Here is a 22,779-nt window from a genome sequence, read left to right on the forward strand (position 1 = left end):
AGCAGAGGGGGGGACCTTCTTCCCACTGTCTCATACAGTTTGATTCATCCACCCCAGAGGACATCCAGATGAAAGTCAGGCCAAAGGCTAGATATTTATTAATCTATTTTATGTTAATTCACTATAAGAATTTTAGTTTTTAAAACATTAGCTTTATTTCACAAGCTTTTTGTCTTTTGCCCATCACCTTTTATTAGCTCATAAAGCATATAGGGTGTTTTCCTGCTGGCTCAGATGGTAAAGAGTCTGCCTGCTATGCGAGAGACCTGGGTTCAATCTCTGGGTCGGGAAGATCCCCTGGAGAAGGGAAGTGCAACCCACTCCAGTATTTTTGCCTGGAAAATTCCATGGGCAGAGGAGCCTGGAGGACTATAGTCCATGGGGCTGCAAACAGTTGGAGATGACTGAGTAAGACTTAAAAAAAAAAAAAATTAGCCCATTAAGCATGCAGACCTTTTTAGCGTTTCCACAACAGTATGAATGAAGTCCTTTGATTTCCCAACACATGTCTTTTTCTTTTTCTTTTTTTGTAAAACAGCTTCAGTTCAGTTCAGTTCAGCTGCTCAGTCATGTCCAACTCCTTGTGACCCCATGGACTGCAGCACGCCAAGCCTCCCTGTCCATCACCAACTCCCGGAATTTACTCAAACTCACGTCCATCGAGTCGGTGATGCCATCCAATCATCTCATCCTCTGTCATCCCCTTCTCCTCCCGCCTGCAGTCTTTCAGGGTCTTTTCAAATGAGTCAGCTCTTCGCATCAGGTGGCCAAAGTATTGGAGTTTCAGCTTCAGCTTCAGTCCTTCCAATGAATATTCAGGATTGATTTCCTTTAGGATGGACTGGTTGGATCTCCTCAATTTTTACTAAATTTGCAGAATTGCACAACCATCACCAAGACACTAGTGTTCGACCATTTCCATTACTCCCCACCCCCCATCCCCCAAAATACCCTTGTGCCCTTGGTTTACAGTTTTTCTCTATTCCCACCCCCCAACTGCTAATCTCTCTTCTCTCTATAGAGCTTTGTCTCTCAATGGCAAGCCACTCCAGTACTCTTGCCTAGAAAATCCCATGGATGGAGGAGCCCGGTGGGCTACAGTCCATGGGATCGCCACGAGTCGGTCGAGACTGAGCGACTTCACTTTCACTTTTCACTTGCAGGCAAAGGAGAAGGAAATGGCAACCCACTCCAGTGTTCTTGCCTGGAGAATCGCAGGGACGGCAGAGCCTGGTGGGCTGCTGTCTATGGGGTTGCACAGAGTCGGACGTGACTGAAGCGACTTAGCAGCAGTAGCAGCAGTGCTTTCTTTTGGACTGTTATGTGATACATGGGTAGAAATTGTTTCATCTATAGGTATGCATGTGGATATGTGCTCTTTTCCTAGGGACACTCAGCTGAAATCATCTCCTTGTCCTTTAACACGTCAGGAAACAGGATCATCACGGGCTCTTTCGATCACACAGTTACAGTGTGGGAGGCTGATACTGGAAGGTATCCTTGATTTTTAAGAATTTCTTTAAAACCTGGATCAGAAGATTAAGAAAACACTTGCTATTGATCAGCTTAATATTAAACCTATTAACTGTGCCTGGGATTTCATAGGAATAGGGCAAATTGGAAGCAAATCAGTTCATTCTTTAATGATATTTCTTTTTTATTTTAATTTATTTTTAATTGGAGTATAATTGTCTTACAATATTGTGTTGGCTTCTGCCTTACAACAACATGAATCAGCCATAAGGCTTCCCTGGTGTCTCAGATGGTAAGGAATCTATTGGCAGTGCAGGAAACCTGGGTTCTGTCCCTGGGTTGGCAAGATCCTCTGGAAAAGGGAATGGCAACCCACTCCAGTATTCTTGCCTGGAGAATTCCATGGACAGAGGAGCCTGGCAGGCTAAAATCCATGGGGTCCCAAAGAGTCAGATCTGATGGAGCAGCTAACACTTTCACTTTCATGCATGTATCTCCTTCCTCTTGAGACTCCCTCCCAACCCCCAGCCCATCCCACTCCTCTAGGTCATCACTGAGGACTGAATTGAGCCCCGTGTGTTAATACAGCAACTTCCTACTGGCTATCTATTTTGCATATGGTAATGTATACGTTTCAATGCTACTCTCTCAATTCGTCCCTCTCTCTCCTTCCTCCTGCTGTGTCCAAAATCTTTTCATTATGTCTGCGTCTCTATTCCTGACCTTCAAATAGATTCATTGGTACCATTTTCTAGATTCCACATATACGTATTAATATATAAAATTTGTTTTTCTCTTTCTGATTTACTTGTTACATATGCTTCCTCAGAATTCTGAGCAAATAATGGCAAACAGCAACTAAAGGAGAATGTTAGCAATAGCCTGGTTATATAGCTATTATTTATTCTATGTATTGTGTAATCAAATTTCAATGGCTTGTCTTTAGGGTCAGCATGGAAATCATGAATAAATAAAATCATGGCTAATGATGCAAATTTAATTTAGTCCAAGAACTTCAATTTTCTCCCTAATTATTTTTGGTTCTAGTTGCTAAGAAGTTAACTAAATTAGCTTATTTGTGTTGTAAAACTCCACTCAGTTTTCAGGGATCCCAATTAAGATGCATGCATTGAGAAGGAAGGGTTCTTAGACAACTGATGGATAGTTTCTGAACTACAGAGGGGTCCACCCATCTGGTGTACAATTAGTTCCAGGATTCAGATTATCCATGCCTTTCTGAAGCATTGTCTTAAGTAATGTTGTTATTTTGGGTTGTTTAAATTTTCATTATGTGCTTATGTGAGTCGCTCAGTTGTGTCTGACTCTTTGTGACCCCATGGACTGTAGCCCACCAGGCTCCTCTGTCCATGGGGATTCTCCAGACAAGAACACTGGAGTGGATTGCTATGCCCTTCTCCAGGGGATCTTCCCAACCTAGGGATCGAACCCAGGTCTCCTGCATTGTGGGCAGATTCTTTACCATTTGAGTTAGCCAGGAAGCCTACTTGAGTTTCCCAGGAAGCCTACCTAAGCCTAAAATTTTAAGTATATTTTTGTTGAGATGAAATTAAGAGGCTAGTTGACTCTTTTTGAGCTACAGTTAAACCATCACAGATATTTTGTGAAAACTGAAATTCACCTTGTACACTGATGGCTTGACATCTTTCTTTGTCCACATATCCTGAATGAATGCATCTTTCACCAGTCTGAACCGTTTCTGTTTTGTAGAAAGGTGTATACCTTAATCGGACATTGTGCTGAGATCAGCAGCGCTGTGTTCAACTGGGATTGCTCTCTGATATTAACTGGCTCTATGGACAAAACCTGCAAGGTAAGCTCGAGAAATATCTTTGCTTTATAACTCTTGTGTTTGGGCTCTGTACTGTGTCAAGTATTCATTGCAGCATTAACACATTTTAAAGGTGCTAGAAAATTGAGATATTAATTTATCCAAAAATTGGTAATTTTAAGTTGCAAATTGATGATCCTACAAGTTTGAAGGATTTATGATGTAAAATAGCTTTGATGCTTCAAAGGTATTAAAAGATCTTTTTTATCAGAGAACATTTGCTTTATAGTGTTGTGTTAGTTTCTGCTATACAGCCAAGTGAATCACCCACACATATACACGTGTCCCTTCTTTTTTGGATTTCCTTCCCATTTAGGTCACCACAGAGCACTGAGTAGAGTTCCTTGCGCTAAAATATCTTATTTTATGAAGGCACATTATCTTTGTTTAATGTCTCTCTATTCCTTTATTAAACTTCCATTAGCATAAACTTCAAGAAGTCTCAACATGACGTCTCCCTGCCTTTGTGTTTCTGTTGCTAAGAGCTTATGCTCTAGAATTATTATTAGGTATATAGATTGTATATTAAATGTATTATAATCCGAGTGTACTTTTTATTTCCCAGCATTGTAGTTTTAGATCAAGCTTTTTATTACTTGATGACCTTCATATGAAAAGAGGTTGCTTCTACTCCATCAGTGAAACACGCACTTTGAGATTTTTTTTCCTAAAATAGTGACAGATTTGTATTCTGAAGTCTGTCTTTGATCTTCTCTGTGTCAAAAGCTTGCCTTGTTAGATGGTTGGTTGCAGTCTCTGGTTGTGAATCAAAAGAAAATGAACAAAAAGTGAAAATTATACACATGATTTTGGTACAGTTTATTTAATCAGCTGTAAACATGTCATAAAGACTACTGGCCATCTTTGTGTGTTAGAGAGGAAGTCATAATCTTCATCATTTTTTTTTTAATTGTAGCTATGGGATGCTGTAAATGGAAAATGCGTGGCAACATTAACAGGCCATGATGATGAAATACTAGACAGCTGTTTTGATTACACCGGAAAGCTTATTGCAACTGCTTCAGCTGATGGTAGGTAATCTGCCTGTACATTTAATTTATGGAGGGATTTATGTTTTGTTTAATAAACATAGGTGAGTCTGCATCATAAGTCATCTCCCTGATGACCAGCTATGATAGAAACGACATGTGCCTCATCTCTATGATGCCCACGCATGTCACTACACTGTGTCTGGATCATATTCTTGATATTGCATGCAATGCTGTAGAAGGTTTGTATACCTCCTTGACACCACATATGATGTTAAACTATATCTCTATCATCTTCTTGATAACTATATATACACATGTACTATATATACTAGTACACCTCGGGTCATCTCCCTGATGACCGTGCATTATGCTACCCTATGTTGTTCTCATCAGCTTGACTGTTATCAATGGTGATATAATAAATCTGCATTTTCTCCTTTATGATCACATTTGCTACTCTACCAGAGAAGGCAGTGGCACCCCACTCCAGTACTCTTGCCTGGAAAATCCCATGGGTGGAAGAGCCTGAAAGGCTGCAGTCCATGGGGTCGCTGAGGGTTGGACACGACTGAGCGACTTCACTTTCATGCATTGGAGAAGGAAATGGCAACCCACTTCACTGTTCTTGCCTGGAGAATCCCAGGGACGGGGGAGCCTGGTGGGCTGCCGTCTCTGGGGTCGCACAGAGTCAGACACGACTCAAGTGACTTAGTGGTAGCGGTGCTGCTCTACCATGTCTAGCAAATCTTCATGATGAACATATATAATTCTGTGCTACCCCTCATCTTCTTGAGTACCACTTATGAGTCTACGCTATGCCCATGTCATCTTACTGATAACCACAGTCAGATGCTCTACTGTCTAATCATCTAGACAGCATGTATAGTTTTATTCTTTGTCTGCACCATTTTCTTGACAATAACAAATGAAGTTATGCTATATCTACATCCTTTTAAAATAATTATGTATGTTATTGTCGGGCCTTCCCTGTTGTCTCAGTGGTAAAGAACCCACCTGCCAATGCAGGAGATGCGGGTTTGATCCCTGGACCAGGAAGATCCTCTAGAGAAGGAAATGGCAACCTACTCTGGTATCTTGCCTGGGAAATCCCGTGGGCAGAGGAGCCAGGTGGGCTACAGTCCAAGGGGTCACAAAAGTGTTGGACAATAACGAAGTTATGCTATAGCTACGTCCTTTAAAATTATGCATGCCACTATGCTGCCGGTTATCTCACTGACGACACTAGATTGTGCAGTAAGATGTTTGTGTTGTCACCTTGACAACCATATATGATGCAGTGCTGTGTGCAAAGTCTGTTTAGCAAGCACATGTGATGCTATATTATCTCTTTGAGAACTATATCTCTTTGATAATTCCACATGATGAATGTCTGTGTGCATGTACTCAAAAGCTCAGTGTGATGCTTTACCTTGTTTTATCATTTCCTTCACAATCATGTGGAGTGCCGCCCTATTTCACATCATCTCCTAGACAACTGTGTGTGATGATTCAGTTTGCTTCATATCCATGGAGGCCATGTATGGTGCTGCAACATACCTGTGTCATCTATTGATAACCACATATGTTGCTACGCTGTATATGTGTTATCTCCTGACAGTCCACAGATGACTATGTCTCCACTATCTGCTTGATGGCTTGTGTGATGCTACCCTATGTCTTTTCATCATCTTGAGAAGCACACATCATGCTTTACTAAAGCTGTGTTATCTCTATGGTAGCTACACACACAATGCACACCGTGTCTGCATCAACATTCTGACTGCCATGTATGACCCTACATTACACTTGAATCGTCTTATTGATGGTCATGGATCATGCTACGCTATGTCTGTCTCATCTCCTTGATTCTAAACTGTATCCTTGTGATCTTCTCATCAGTAACCCATGACACTATGCTGTGTCTCGGTCATCTCCCTGACGGACATGTGCGATGCTACACTCTATCTGCATCATCCTTCTGATCACATTTGACCCTAAACTATGTCTGTGCCATGTCCCTCATGATGCCATCATGCTTGATGCCCTCCTATGTCTACATCCTCTCTGTGATAACCACAGGTGACTCTGAATCTATCACCTGCTGTGAGTGCATGTCCTGCTACTCTACGACTGTGTCATTGCCCTGACAATGTGAGCAAGCTTTCACTCTAAGTCACCTCTGATAGTCATGTATAATGCTACTGCTGCTGCTGCTGCTGCTAAGTCGCTTCAGTCGTGTCCGACTCTGTGCAACCCCACAGACGGCAGCCCACCAGGCCCCACCGTCCCTGGGATTCTCTAGGTAAGAACACTGGAGTGGGTTGCCATTTCCTCCTCCAATGCATGAAAGTGAAAAGTGAAACTGAAGTCGCCCAGTTGTGTCCAACTCTTAGCGACCCCATGGACTGCAGCCTACCAGGCTCCCCCGCCCATGGGATTTTCCAGGCAAGAGTACTGGAGTGGGGTGCCATTGCCTTCTCTGGTATGATGCTACACATATGTTTAATTCCCTTACTGAACATATGTGACTACATCATGCTTGTATAAATCCTTAATAGCTTTTTAAGAAATTCTGGCAAAAATCAAATGCTGTTTCTAGGCTGTTTCTGTTCACTTCTTTGCCTATATTTGCTCCTTGTGACTAGCATACTTTTAAGTAGCTACTTTGTGTTATAATCAGTTGTAGAATTTTGCCTGTGATTCCTTTTTATTACAGTCTTTATTACTGTCTCACTCTTCAAAATTATATTTGCAAACTGTTCTCTTACTCATTAGGACTTTTCAAAGGTGATCCTTTGATCATACACACATGTTTTTTTTTTGCATCCTGAAATACAAACACCCTGAATCTGGAGAATTTTATTTTTTAAACTAACTACTTATTTTCTCATCTTCTCACAGATCTTGGCTTTTAAAAATCATCCCTTAAAAATAATGAATCTGCCCTTTTCATTTTAAATATCATTCTCATTTATACAAAAGAATCTGTTTATTAAATATACATGGAGTGTCTACTTTGTGCCAGGAATTCTTTAGGAACACAGGATATATCGATGGAAAAAAGAGATGGGCATCTCTTCCCTCCTAGAGCTATGTTTCGAAGGGGGAGACCACAAACAATATCATACATGTGTCTTATATAGAATATTAGATTATATAGAATGTCAGGAGTTGTCAGTGGTATAGGGGAAGAAACAAGCAGGGACAAGTGATCAGGACACTGAGGGATGGACGTGAATAAAATATAAGCTCAATTCTTTTAGTTTTGTCCTTTCTATCATCTGCTGTTTTCTCTAGCAGTGATTCTGTTCTTTCCTTTCTTCAATAGCACATTACTTTCAAAAAACATCTTTCTCTTTTGGTTTGTGTTGTAAACCTCTTTTCATTCTGTCCCTCCTAAGAAGCCTTGATGTTTAGAGCCATTTTTTATTTACCTTTGGTCTTTGCTCCTCATTCGCATCTTAAAATTTGATCTCATTCAAAAGAGTTAGTTGCCTGTGTGGCTACAAGCTGTTTCTTTATATTTATTGCCTCTTTCACCTTCACTGGAGTTACTCTCAAGGCTGAATTTCTTTGATGTCTTATTCATAGTTCTATCTTATAAAAAATTGCAATTTCAGGCTATATTATTTTTGTGTTTTCTGAAACTTAAAAATACTTTTGCAAAATTTGATGTATTAGTCTATACTGCATATTTTTGTCTTATTCACAAACTCTTAAAACAAGTAGATCGCTTTCCTTTAAAGCTTTTGAAGTATCCAATGAAGTAGCAACATTATATTTTAATCATATTAATTCTACTATAGCAATTTTTGTCTACTTCCTCTTGAAGTTGTCAGAGAGGAAAGTTAAAAATTAAGATATTTTGCTTCTCTCTAAATGGAAATTAAGTAACCAAAATTCCCTATTTTTGCAAATTTTACCTTGATTTTATACTTTGTGTTGAGACAGCATCCTTCACCTGGCCAGATAAATTTTAATTTTTTTTATGGCAACAATTTTATTACTTCTGTTTTTTCTCCTTCTGTGCTTATGTAACGACTCTATTCCTTAATTCTAAGGAAATGTTATATCTATCCATCCATCCATCCATTCATCCATTTGTCTATCTATACTTCATCCATCTACCCATCCATCCATCCATCCATCCATCCATCCATCCACACATCCATCCATCCATCCATCCATCTACATCTATTTATTGAGTGTTTAATACGAGTTTGGCATTTCTAGGCACTGGATATACAGCAGGGAACAAATCATTCTATTTGCCTTTTCTGTTGAAAAGGTTTTCCTAGCACCTATTCTTCATTCTTTGTAAGTAGTGGCTGCTGACCCCTCTCAGAAGGCCTCTTGTGTCTTCTGTAACCTTAGACTCGTATTTGGTGCATGATATAAGTCTTGCTGTTTATTTCTGTAGGTAATCAGAATCATCAAAACTTGTTGTGAGTCCCCATTTCTTCTCCTTAAAATTTGATTCTTTTTGATTTCCTGTCTCTGCACCTCCATCTGTCTTGGAACCTAGTGTCTCTTCTAATAAGCTGGGGCTAGAGAGATGCTTCTTTCCCCCGTTCTTCTCCTGTAGTGGGATCAGCTTGCATTTATAGTATTAAGTGTCTGGCTCTCACCACAGGCAAGAAGACAAACTTAGCACAGAGCTTACATGTCAGAGGGATAGATATTTAGAAAATTCAAGTCATGTGGTCCAAAGTCCTGCATTTCTGATGAATTTATATATATCTCCACTCCTCTCAAAAAGGAACAGCAAGAATTTTCAGTGCGGCCACAAGAGAATGTGTTACCAAATTGGAAGGCCATGAAGGAGAAATTTCAAAGGTGAGTTGCTTTTCTCGTTTGGAGCAATTTATTTATTTTCAAAAATAAGCATCAAGCTTAATACAAATCGGTCTATTGTTACTGATAGTATCAAGGTTTTGCCCAGTTATCTCATTCTTTGTAGAAATCAGTTACCTGAAGAGTAAGTTTTCAAATGTGTCCTCAAACTCAGTGTAATAAAATGATTTCTAAAACCTTTTACAAAGTATAAAACAGCATTCTCCTCAGCCATGAAAAAAGTTTCAGTTAACAAAGGATACTCATTAAAGCTATTCAGAAGCTAGTAAAGTGCTTTTCCTGGTTCTAGTAAACACACCCCTTTTATATTATGCAAAAGAACAGGCTGCACAGCAAATTTCAAGTGTCCTATAGAACACATGCCATTGAGGAAGTATTTCCTAAAAGTATTTACCACTTAAAAATGTTAAAAAAGAAAAAAAAAAGTTAAAAATGACCGATCTTGAAACTTGAAAGCTGTAGTTTAGGATTTCATATGAACTCCTCCCAAAAGCTTATCCATGCAGTACAGCCATCCAGTCAGTGATTTGAGGTTTAGAGATGTCCTCAGAAAATTGTAGAGAAGGCTGGGACCGGTGACTCTCACCCCCAGGTCAGCCCAATTCCTTGGTCTCATGCCTAAGATGAGATTTTTCATTCTTTTTAATCAGCTCAGTGGATTCAGGTCTCTGCAGGCTCCCCTGCTATTGGTGGCCCTTGCCCTCCTGCCCATCAGGGTTGGTCTCTTAGACATTGCAGAGCACATCCTCTGCATTAGGCTGGGAGGCCCGGGAGATTGGTAGTACGAGGGCTGAGGGATGTGGCCATGGGAAACAGGCCACAAAGAGAGACTGAGCTATGTTTCCGAGTGTCTGGCGTGGCACACTCAACAAACGCACATGTTTTTGTGTGTGTATGAGTAGAAAGAGTTCTCAGACTCTACATTATTGCATTTTATGCTTGTTAACTGATATATTATCTATTGAATTGCCATCCAGTAATGGCATTTCTATGGGGTGCCAAGCTAAAGCATTCTTTCATTCATTTTGAGAGCCCCCACTATGCTAGGTAGCATGCTGGGCCCTGGTGACACTGTGATGAAAAAAGCCATAACCTGGGGGCTTGCCCTCATCAAACCTATAGTCACAGAGGAAGTGACCCACATCACCATCTTCTGATGATTTAGGAAAGGTTATAAACATGACCTCCAGAGGAGCTGAGGACTGGCAGTTTTCTCTGCTGCTCACATACCATGTGACAATGCCTGGCCCGTTGGGGCTCTCAAGCCCACATGGATGGAAACTGCTGCACTTTGAGTAGCAACACAGAAAGTCCTCTCCTGTGGACCCTGACATTCTGTGCCACAGATTGAAGGACCATCTCTACACTCGTGATGACAGAAAGTTAGTCTGTAGAGGTGACACCGAGGTTTGGGTGTGAAGATGCCTGACTTGTGTTCTCATCCACACTGGGGCTCTGCCTCTTGGTTTGAGTGGAGAGATTGGTGTCAACAGCCTTTGCTCCTGAAATGAAAAGAAGCTGGGTGGGGAACACTCAAAGTATAAGGGAGCTGTGGTCTTTATCCTTAGACTTGTGTGTGAGGGGTAGGCAATCAGACACCATTGTCTAGATTTTAATTTTCATGTATTAGTCTCTGCAGTCTTTTTCCCACCCTGAAAGAACTGTTCTAGGTAAGAATAAGTACCAGCTTGGGAAGGTGAACAGGTAACTTAGTGATGTCTGCTTTTTACTGATGAAAAATATACTGGGAATCAAATTACACCAACCTGTGATTGCTTCCCCTCAACCCCTTGCTTGCCTGTAGATTTCTTTCAACCCCCAAGGCAACCGCCTTCTCACTGGCAGCTCTGACAAAACAGCTAGAATCTGGGATGCTCAGACTGGTCAGTGCCTCCAGGTTCTTGAGGGACACACGGATGAGATCTTCTCCTGTGCTTTCAACTATAAAGGCGACATAATCATTACAGGTAGGGGAGAAATAGACCTCATCAACTCAGCTTTCCTTTCAATTGGCTGTTAGAGTTTCTGAGCTGAATACCAAAAGGAGCCCACTCCTATTCCCACCCTTCTTCCAGGGTCCCTAGCTCACCTGGGGCCATTATTTAGGTTTAGCTGCTTTGCAGGACCACAGGAATAGGCTCTGCCTGTGACTATAAGGCTTTGTGAATCCTGAATTTCAATTGCCCCAGACAGGGTAAGAATTTAGTAACCTGCCTTACTGTTGACTACATATCCCCAGGCATCATCCATCCAGTGGTTAATATTCAGTTGATGGCAGTAAGTCTTAGTAACTAAAACAAGTCAGGACCTGAGTTCTCCAGAGTGGGATTTACAGCCCATTAGAGATTTATTCTTTGGGCAAAACTGTTTTCTCCTTGGATGTCCCCTTGTAACCCATTAATATGTGGGGAAAAGAGCACATATTGAACATTTTTCCAACCATGAACAATTTATTGTGAGTGAATTATATCAGCAATGTTTCATAAGAACTGGATTAAGAGTAGGTTAGTTGAGATTGTAGAAAAGGGAGAACATGCCAAGAATATGGCATAACGTGAGTAGGTGCTTCTGGAGGAAACCCTGGCAAGGAGCAGGGTGCTAAATGATAGTATGGGGTGGGGATACCCACAGGGGAATGAATCTGATTAACTCTCAATGATTCTCATTGTGTTGAGAAAATTTTTAAATTGCTTAACTGGTCTAAGGAGTTTAATGTCTCATATGCAAACTTGGCTTCATACATTGGCTGATTTTCTTTATTTTAATCAGACAACTTCAAAGGTGCTGAGAATAATCTCTGCCTTTGCCCTAAAATTCCAGTCCTTTCTACTTAATTATGGATGATTTCTAAAATTACAGATTACTTTCTTCGGGCCTATGGTTTGTAAGTGTTACTATAATGTTGGTATTCCTAAGACAATACCATAGTAAATAGCATCAAATCCTTTCTCCTGATGATGGAGGATGTGAGTGGTTGTGACAGAGAACACTGAAGTTGGGGCTGCTTTGTCAGAGGACCAACCTTTCCTAGTCTACCCTGTTTGTGTTAAGCCGGGCCAGCCCTGCAATACCTCTTTCCTCATCCACAGAAGGCCCTGGATTTAGGGAAGGAATATTAGTAATTTGTGCCTTGTTTTAATGCTGGCTTTCAAAAGCCCGAGCTCTTTTAGATATTATTAGTTTATTTAGTATTTCCCAAAGCAAACTCCCAGAGATAGTGAAGGAAAAGGAAGCCTGGCATGCTATAGTCAATGGAGTTGCAAAGAGTCAGATATGACTTAGTGACTGAACAATACCAAAAATAAATAAATAAATAAAAGCACCAATATGCTAAATACTGGTCCGCTCGATGACAGCGTTTATGAGAATGGGAAGTGACATGTCTTCCTTGCCATCAGCAGAGCGCTTTGTTTGAATATGAATCTGCCCTGTTCTCCTGGTGGACCCTGGTGTGGTTAACTGCATGCATTTTCTGTGGACTGCCTGAGGGTTTAGAATCACAAAATGGAAGCAAACTGTCCAAAGTGGTCAGGACACTTTCAAAAAGATGAGATACCTTTGGGTACAATGTACAGTCTGCACAGGCTTTTACAGCCCCCACACTGCTAGTATTGATGATACATGCCTGGCACCTGAGGTGGAAAAAATCAGCAGAGCCCGGCAGTGCTTCATACTGGGGCTGCCATTCCCAGGGCCCAAATGTGGATGGGGTCCCTCGGGAGGAGTGTATCAAGGCTGCTTTGGAAGAGTGTCTATCGCTGTTATGGGGAGCGCAGGGGCTTCACATTTTGACTGACGAGGAGAAAAATCCACTGTGATTTTGAAACGGTCCAAAGTGGAATGTGCTGCTTCTTCATAAACTGATCACTCAAACCTGGAGATGTTCAAAGTCATCATATTTGCCACTTGGTGGCGATGCGTGAAGCAGGACGGGGATAAGCAGAGGGGTGGGTGATGTGGTTGCATTCTCAGGTCCTCTGTAATCCTAAAATGCCATGAATCTTACATAGGGGAGTAGACTGTGAATTTGCCCAATTTATGACCAATGGGCAAGAGAAACAAACAGATCCCCTCTCCCCAAACACCTGAATTGCTAACGGGCTCTGCAGCTGGACACCCGGGAGCTAGCACATTGAGCACATTGATCATCCACAATGACACAGAAAATGTCAACCTGTAAACACAGAGAGAGTTAAACGAGTAAAACAAAGAAAAATAACTGTGAAATTTGCTTTATTAGGCAGCAAGGATAATACCTGTAGGATATGGCGGTGATTGAAGAGAATCAGTCAGCAAAGAAACTTGCCAACCATGGTGATCAAAGCTGGAGTGTCACACACAGCCAGCAAGCTATTTTGATATTTCAAATGTTTTCTCTTTGTCCACAAATCAACCATGTGTATACTGTCCTTAGTTTCACAGATATGACCATTAAAGTTGATGAAGTTATATCATTCCTTGATGTCTGATGGAGATGATAGGAGTGAGCATACTGCTTGGCAAATTGGTTATTTTAATTTTCTTTTATTTCTTGATAGCATCACCGTACTGATAAATGAAACCAGAATAGTTTAACAATGTGTCTCCTACATTCTACTTTGCAGCCTATTACAATTTCTGTTGAATAAAGTTTCTGGAGAAAATTTCTGTGAATTTGCATGTCTGTATGATGTATGCTTTCTTTCTTATGATGAGAACTTCAATGATGTACTCTTTCAGCAGCTTTCAATATGCAGTACAGATTTATTAACTATAGGAACCAAGATGTACATGACACCCCCATGACTTACTTATTTTATAACTGGAATTTTGTACCTTTTAATCCCCTTCATCCATTTTTGCCTCAGTTCTCTGTATAAGTTCAGTGTTTTTTTTTGTTTTGTTTTAAATTCCACATATAAGTAAGATCACATGACATTTATCTGTCAGACTTATTTCATTTTAGTCTTATGCCCTCAAGGTTCATCTGTGTTGTGGCAAATGACAAGATTTTTCTTTTTTATGGCTGTATAGTGTTCCATATACAGCCATAAACACACACATATACAGTGTGTGTGTGTGTGTGTGCGTGTGTGTGCATGCACGTGCACGTGCATTTTCTTTATCCATTTTTCCATCTTGACTATTGTAAATAATGTTGCAGTGAACATAGGGGTGGATATAGCTTTTTCAGTTAGGGTTTTTGTTTTCATCAAACATATAATCAGAAGTGGATTGCTGGATTATATTATATTTTTAATTTTTGTGAGAACCCTCCATGCTACTTTCCTTGTTGGCTATACCAATTTACATTCCAACATTTTTTAGGAGGATATGTAAGTTTGGAATGTGATTAGAAGTTTTATTATTTATTTAGCTATTTTACTTTTTTCCAGCTCAAAAAGAAATAGGCAATAGGAATAGAAGCTTTATTTTCCTTCCCTCGTATTCAAGAATACACCTACTCCTCCTTCCTCCAGTGAAAAAGTTGAGAAAGGACACTGAATAAAATATAGGGAAATATAGAAAAACTTATGGGGAAAATAAAATGGATCTCACTTAGTAGCAAATGTATTCTGATTTCATAGTAGACTGGAGTGTAAAAAATGCAGACATTTTTCTCTGAGGAAAAGCTAAACAATATAAATTCAGACTATTGAACTTAAAAATCTGGTTGTTAAACAATTGAGGTACCAGAGAAATCATCAAACACCAAGCTGATTGATGCTGAAACACTAGACAATGTTTTTAAAAAGGCTTTTCTATGTAAAAGTGCCACAATGCATTTTAGGAATTAATGTTCAATGATAAAGCACAAGATTTATCTTTACAACTGTTATCTGTTACAATGCAGATAGCAGTCCTGATTTTACACTGAGAAAGGTATATCACAGTGAAGTTAAATAATTTACTAAAGACATCAAATACTGGTTAGTGAAGTGGGATTTAGAGCCCAGGGATTACACTCCATTATATTATGTTCTCTGACGCTCCCTGGTGGTCAGGAAAGCCTTCCCTGGCCTTCCCTGATGGTTCAGATGGTAAAGGATCTGCCTGCAATGCAGGAGATGCAGGTTTGATCCCTGGGTCAGGAAGATCCCATGAAGGGAATTGCAGTGCACTCCAGTATTCTTGCCTGGAGAATTCCATGGATAGAGGAGCCTGGCAGGCTACAGACCATGGGGTCACAAAGAATCAGACAGGACTGAGTGATTAACACTTTCACTTTCATATATTATGTTCTTAAGTGAAAAAGTCTTAATTATGACCGAACAGTATCAGATGTACCAGTAGGAAGGTTTGGGGTGAGAATTACCTCTCAGATCATCTGTGGATGCCTCAAGAAGAAAAAAATAAAACTTTAGTGCTGGAAAGGAGTAAATAAGTTTAGAGGTGGAACAGCCAATGAGAGCTTGAATTAGAGAAAACCAGGCCAAAATTTGGGCTTCCCTTATGGCTCAGCTGGTAAAGAATCCACCTGCAATGCGGGAGACCTGGTTGGGATTCCTGGGTTGGGAAGATCCCCTGGGGTGGTAAAGGCTACCCACTCCAGTATTCTGTCCTGGAGAATTCCATGAACTGTATAGTCTATGGGGTTGCAAAGAGTTGGACATAACTCAGTGACTTTTGCTTTCAGGCCAAAATTTAGCTGCTGCTTTGAAAATTCTAAAGAATCAGTGGACCTTGATTTTTCCTTCTAACCCTTTGATAGCTTTGGGAAGGGTGGTGATAAACAGAATATTTTCTGCCATATCAGTAAACAAAGGATATCATAGTCATCAGCAATTGCAGCCATAGCCAATTGTAAGCTGGGGGGCCTAAGGGCACTCAGCAAGGAGAAGAATAGCTGCTATTTAGTAGTCATCATACTGCAGCCACTCTCTGAGGTGAGCCCTGAAGAAACTCTGAATGTGAGAACACAGGATACTGGCCCCAGATACCTGAGGTGCATATCAAAAGAATGATTTCAGTGAGTTCAGACTCTTGCATCTCCCCATAAGTAGAAAAGTGATAAATTCCTTGAGGTTTTTAGTTTTCTTTAATTAACAGTAGTCTTTTGTTTCTACTACCTGCTTTTTGTTGGAAAACTCAAATATCCTAGCTTTCAGCTTGCCTCCTTGCAGCAGTTCTCAGAGTTATTCTAGATGCTGCCTCCTGGTCTTGAAGTCCTAAAAATTCCCACCAAATAAGACATAATGCTCAACTTGTATACATATTTTCATATGAATACCTACTTTCAGTCCACAGTGAGAATACGATTTTGCTAAATCATTTAAAAGACTCAGACAATGTGCTGACCCAGGTTCATGTGCCTGACACACGGTGAGGCCAAACAATCTGAAATGTCAGAGTTTGGAGCAGACAAAGTTTTCTTGCAGGGACATGTGAGGAGGTGGGTGACTCATGCCCTAAAAAGCCCCAAGCTACTTGAAGGGTTTTGGCAAAACATTTTAAAAAGCCAGGTGAAGGACGGGAGGTACAGGGTATGTGATCATCTCGTGCACCATTCTCTGATTAGCTGATGATGTGGAAAAGGGTGGGGTCACAGACGTTAACTTTATCAGTCCTTAGGCTCCAGGAGGCTATGTGCTCACAGTCATCAAGCAGTTATATCTTCCATTTGGGGGGTGTTTTCACATCTGCAAAACAACTCAGGAAATGTACCTCAGATACTATTACCTATTCAATAGGTACTTTAGAGAGGAGCTAAAGCAGAGGATGAAATTAAAAGACATTTGCCTCTTGGAAGAAAAGCTCTGACAAACCTAGGCAGCATATTGAAAAGTAAAGTTATCATTTTGCCAACAACATTTAATTTAGTTAAAGCTATGGTTTTTCCAGTAGTCATGTATGAATGTGAGAGAGAGTTGGACTGTAAAGAAGGTTGAGCATCCAAGAAATGATGCTTTCAAACAGTGGTGCTGGAGAAGACTCTTGAGAGTTCCTTGGACAGCAGGAGGTTGAACCACTCAATACTAAAGGAAATCAATCCTGAAAATTCACTGGACGGACTGATGCTGAATCCCTAGTATTTTGACCACCTTGATATAAAGAGCCAATTCATTGGAAAAGACCCTGATGCTGGGAAAAATTGAGGGCAGGAGGAGAAGGCGGTGACAGAGGGAGAGATGGTTGGATGGCATCACCAACTCAATGGACATGAGTTTGAGCAAACTCTGGGAGATAGTGAAGGACAAGGAAGCCTGGCATGCTGCAGTCCATGAGATCACAAAGAGCTGGACACAACTGAGCAACTAAATAACAAGAAAGTAGAGGACATGGGAGAAGACCTGTCCCAGGAAGGTTCCATAGGGTCCTGCTGCTGTGCAAATGTAAGGTCATGGAGATTATCCTATGTCTTATAGACCGAAGTGAAACTTGGCCATAAAATGACTTAACCTCCTAAGTTTTATGTTTTGAGGAATTGTTTCTTTATAGAATGCTTGTGATGGCTTTCAGATATCCCATTCTACTTTAAAAAGTGCTTATTAAGATCATAGGGAAAGCAATAATATACTGCTGAGTGTTGGTCTCAGCCCACTGATCATGATGTTATTGGCTAGCAATGCCTGAAATGCTCACCTGAGCTCCTACTCCTTGTGGTGAGTCCTCATAGACATTTATCCACGTGAAAACAGTGTGGCTGGATTGGCCCTTTGGTTCTTTATATGGTTCTAATAGGGAAGAACAAATCGAACTCCATATTAGATGTTTCTTTTAGTTCAACCTTTGCTCTCTGTTGCTTTTTTTTTTTTTTTTTACAAGTTAATCACTAAAAGGACAAAGCCTACAGTTAAAAGCAAATATAATGGCCCATATCAAGGAACCTAACTCCTTCTGCCTGAATGCTAAACTGATACACCTTTGTTCAGCTCACAGAGAAACATCCTGACCCTGTTCACCTGTGAATGGCTGCAGGAAAGAAGGGGAACACATCCCCTCCCAGAGTCTGGTCAAATCAGGAAATATTTGCAAAATTTTGGGGCCTTTCTCTTTACCTCCTTCCCTCCCCCGTCTCTCTTCCCTATAAAAGAAACTAGCATCCAGACCCTGGTAAGACAGTTCTCTAGGACTGTAGTCTTCTGAAGCTCCCGACCTTCCAAATAAAATCTTTCTTCCTTGCCCCAACACCTCATCTCCCAATTTATTGGCCTGTCATGTGGCAAGCAGAATGAGCTTGGACTTGGTAACATGATTGTAAGAGGCACTTCAGCAACAACCATTAGGGAACTTTGAAAAAAACAAGGTTTTATTACACACAAGTCCTGGAGGGTACAAGTCACACCCAAGGTCACACAGGAGGCCAGGTGAAAGAAGAGGTTTCACAGGTTCACACTTTAGTGGTGAATTTAAAACATAAGAGTGGGAATTAGGGCTTGGGAAGAAAAGAATCAGGGTCACTCAAGTGAAGTTATCTGGGTCACCCAGGGCTTTCTAAAAGAGGAACGTCATAGATGAGGTCACCTGGCTCCTTGTCTGATTGTCTAGCTGGTGTATGTGTCATCATAGAGCTGTAAATATGCTCGTTTGAGATGGATGTCTTTGAAATGGATGCCTCAGTAGTCAAAAGCTTATTGTCAGCCACTTTCACTACATATACCCACTTTATTTTCATCTGAAGTATTGTCAGGTACAGTGAAGTGTGTGTGGGGCCTGGAGTCAGATTCTCTACGTATATATTCTGATTCAGACTCTAATTCTTGGACGAGTTATAATACCTTACCACTCTGTCTGAGGTTTCTCATCTGGAAACTGGTGGCAATAAAAGTTCCTGTTTGGGAATACATGGCACATAACAAGCATGAGGGTAATGTTTTCTGTTATTATTTATGATCAATAACTTAGGAGACCTCTTCGAAACAAATTGCACTTCATATTTGAACACATTTTCCAGGGAAGAACACAGTGTTGTTTTCTCTGAAATAATAGTTGTAATATAATTCATTTAATTTGTTAAAAGCATCTTAGGGAGGATTATAAATCAAATTTTTGTCAATTTAAAATTTAAGTCTTTTATAACTTCCTTTTAAAGGTTTTCTTTCAGAGGAGCTGAGATGTGAGGAGATCATTAATGTAGATGATTATGGTCTAATCTATCCTCATGCATTTAGATTTCATGTAGAATTTTATGAGAGTGAACTGTCCTCATAAAAATGAAGTATCTTTTCTAACAACTCATCTCTAAAACTGCAATAGCTCAAGACTTAGCATAATGTCTGGTTTAAAGGCAAAATAAATGCTCTTTGAACTAAATAGTGCTTTTTATACACAGAAGTCTTCTACTGCCATTTAAAAAAAGCATCAGTAATCTTTTAAACTACAAAGGAATTTATTATGTTTTCCCATTGCTTCTGGTTCTCTTAAAATAATTTTGGGTTTTGAAATTTGAAGTTAAAAAATTGTGAATATAATGAAAGGCATACTCTTTTTAAAAAAATGATTCATAAGCTAACTCAAATACCTACAATCATTTTAGTTATCTTACCAAGATTATCTTAGGTTTTGTTTAATTTAGCTTCTCTGTTATTTCGGTTTGGGCTATAGGTAATGAAATACTTAATTGCCTTAACCAAGGTTAGTTAGTCCCATAGTGAGCTATTCAGTGGCATGGTGACCGAAGGACACGGCCTTTGGGGGCTCCCCCTCTACCATCCTTGTTGGCTTCTGTCCTGTGTGTCTTTCATAGCTGCCAGATGGGTTGACGCTATTTTCTTAGTTTATGTGTCTTGCCATCTCTTTTAATTTCATCAAATCCAGAAGAGAGTTTCTTACATCTCTCATTATTTCAACTTGCTGTTCGTAGCAGTTCTATTCATGCTGACAGTGAAATCCTCTCTTACTTCTCCACCTTTATTTCATCTACCCACTGAATTACAGGCACTTTCCTCCAAAAACAAACCCTAGGTCTCCAGTCTTATTACCATTTTAATCTGTAATCTATCATCTCATTACCCCTGCACCAGAAACTGAAAACCAGCGTCTACTTAATTACTTTGGCTTCCTTTAGTTCCATCAGATTATTCCTTTCTAAAATAAACAGAAAAAATCTCCAAATGTTTACAGATTTTACAGTTTACAAGACTTTTGCATACATCAATTCATTTAATGAAGAGGAACAAAGTAGGAATGCTTAGAAACTGAATTTGGAGCTGATAACACATACTTCGGAGAGGGAAGAGGTGGTTTACTCCAAAATCGGCTGATAGTTGGTTAGACATGGACTCAAATCTTGAAAGGCTGTGTCTTACAAATAGAGAAAAGAAGTTATGAAATATTAATGTGAGGCTTATGTTTTTTTGAGAGTGCATTTCATGTGCTGGTGATACACATATCTTTTTCTTTTTTGGTCTGGATTTCTTTCGAATTCCCTGAATAACTTTTATAAAATTAACTTTATAAAACATGGTGCTGTTTTTCCAAGTAATAAGAGTTTCAATTTGGACCTTTATTATACATACAATTATTTAGTGACAGAGTCTCAATTCCTTGTGATCTGGTAGTTCTGAATTCACACTTCCCCGGGCAATTATATTGTAACAGATTAGAAATGCTTTTTTCCAGACATTACAGAAACTAAATGCAAATATTCATAACAGCTTTTGGAAATGTAAAGAGCAAAGGCTGAGATTCTGATTCTTCACACTTAGAGGCTGAAAGGTAGATATGGCAGTGATATAAGAGGTCCATTTAGCAATAGACAGCTTGTGTGAAGTGGTGAAGTCAAGTAATTCATTCTCAATTAGAAGTTTCTGTACTCTGTAAGCAGTAACTACCATAGAGGTAGTCCCCACTTCGTATTCCTGTGGAATGTGAAAGTGTTATTTGCTCAGTTGTGTTTGACGTTTTGCTACCCCATGGACTGACTACAGCCTGCAGGCTCCTCTGTCTATGGGATTCTCCAGGCAAGAATGCTGGAGTGGGTAGCCATTCCCTCCTCCACGGGATCTTCCCGACCCAGGGATGTAACCTTCGTCTCCTGCACTGCAGGTGGATTCTGAGCCACCCAGGGAAGCCTCTATTACTGTGGAGTTCATTTTAAAAATGCATGGTGTCAAAAATCACTCTTTCTGAAACAATGGAAAAAAGACAAAACCATGAGTGTGTAAAGTTCAGTTCAGTTCAGTCGTTCAGTTGTGTCAGACTCTTTGCAACCCCATAGACTGCAGCACGTCAGGCCTCCCTGTCCATCACCAACTCCCGGAGTTTACTCAAACTCATGTCCATTGAGTTGGTGATGCCATCCAACCATCTCATCCTCTGTCACCCCTTTCTCCTCTTGCCCTCAATTTTCCCCAGCATCAGGGTCTTTTCAAATGAGTCAGCTCTTCACATCAGGTGGCCAAATATTGGAGTTTCAGCTTCAACATCAGTCCTTCCAATGAGCATTCAGGACTGATTTCCTTTAGGATGGATTGATTGGATCTCTTTGCAGTCCAAGGGACTCTCGAGAATCTTCTCCAACACCACAGTTCAAAAGCATCAATTCTTCGGCACTCAGCTTTCTTCATAGTCCAACTCTCACATCCATACATGACTACTGGAAAAGCCATAGTCTTGACTAGATGGACCTTTGTTGGCAAAGTAATGTTTCTGCTTTTTAATATGCTGTCTAGGTTGGTCATAAATTTTCCTTTTGTGTTGACTGGTTTGGTTTCCTTGCTGTCCAAGGGACTCTCAAAAGTCTTCTCCAACACCACAGTTCTAATGGTTGTTACCTATTACAATAAATGTAATTTGTTATATCCAAGGTAGTAATTTTTGACTTATGAGTACAGTAAGCTTAGTGGCAGATTATGATCACCTTTTCTCCTTTCCTCATATTACAACACATTTCTCACTCTTATTATGGGTCCGGTCTATTCATATAGTAAAAAAGAATATAGATTTTGAAAAGTTTCCCCTCATCCTGAGGACAGTTGTACTCACCCTGGAGATTCCTGGGTCCCAGTGAGATTACAGTATGGTTTGTCCTCACTTGATTCATGGTATCATGACCTACTCTCTACTTGGCAAGCTTCAACTTTTGCGTTGTTATTATTCTCAACTTAAAAATCAATATTGAGATTCCTGAGAAAGGTAAACTCAAGTTACCATATGGCCCATATACCATTTTCACTTCTAAATAAATACCCCCCAAATTGAAAACTGGTACTTAAGGACATGTATGTGCATTTTCATTAAGGCACTATTCCCAATAGCTTAAACGTCCACCAGTGGTGCAGAGATAAACAAGTTGTGATATATATCTATATAGTGGAGTATTACTTAGCCACAAAAATGAATGAAATATTGATAAGGTGAATCTTGAAAATATTATGCTCAGTGGAAGTAAGACCAAAAGCTCACCTCTTGTGTGATTTCCTTTATGTGAAATACCCAAAATAGGTAGATTCATAGAGATAGAATGTAGATTGTTGCTTGCCAAAGACTGGGGGTAGGGTGGGGCACAACTGTTTCATGGGTGTGGTGTTTTCTTTAGGGGTGATGAATATGTTTCAGAATTAGAGATGCTTATTGCACAAAACTCTGAATACACCAAGTAGTAATGAATTGCTCAGTTTTAAATGGTTCATGTTACATTTGTATATTTTGGAGATTAAGCCCTGTCTATTGCATCCAGTACTTTGGCCA

At 40.1% G+C, this 22,779-nt stretch overlaps 1 protein-coding gene across 3 annotated transcripts in view; it reads left to right on the forward strand.

Moving 5' to 3' along the window:
* The window catches only part of DAW1 (dynein assembly factor with WD repeats 1), a 35,619-nt gene extending 21,792 nt beyond the window's left edge, over window positions 1–13,827 (forward strand). For 2 of the 3 annotated variants that reach the window (XM_061387027.1, XM_061387036.1), the window contains 6 exons: window positions 1,388–1,494; window positions 3,202–3,304; window positions 4,239–4,353; window positions 9,074–9,150; window positions 10,973–11,135; window positions 13,409–13,827. In XM_061387027.1, the coding sequence (XP_061243011.1) occupies window positions 1,388–1,494; window positions 3,202–3,304; window positions 4,239–4,353; window positions 9,074–9,150; window positions 10,973–11,135; window positions 13,409–13,443 (600 nt within the window). In that variant the 3' untranslated portion in view covers window positions 13,444–13,827. The remainder of the gene's footprint in view (window positions 1–1,387; window positions 1,495–3,201; window positions 3,305–4,238; window positions 4,354–9,073; window positions 9,151–10,972; window positions 11,136–13,408) is intronic. The other variant, XM_061387047.1, reaches the window with a different exon arrangement.
* The last annotated feature ends 8,952 nt before the right edge of the window (window positions 13,828–22,779 follow it).

The sequence above is a fragment of the Bos javanicus genome, chromosome 2, assembly GCF_032452875.1.
Source record: "Bos javanicus breed banteng chromosome 2, ARS-OSU_banteng_1.0, whole genome shotgun sequence".
NCBI lineage: Eukaryota > Metazoa > Chordata > Mammalia > Artiodactyla > Bovidae > Bos > Bos javanicus.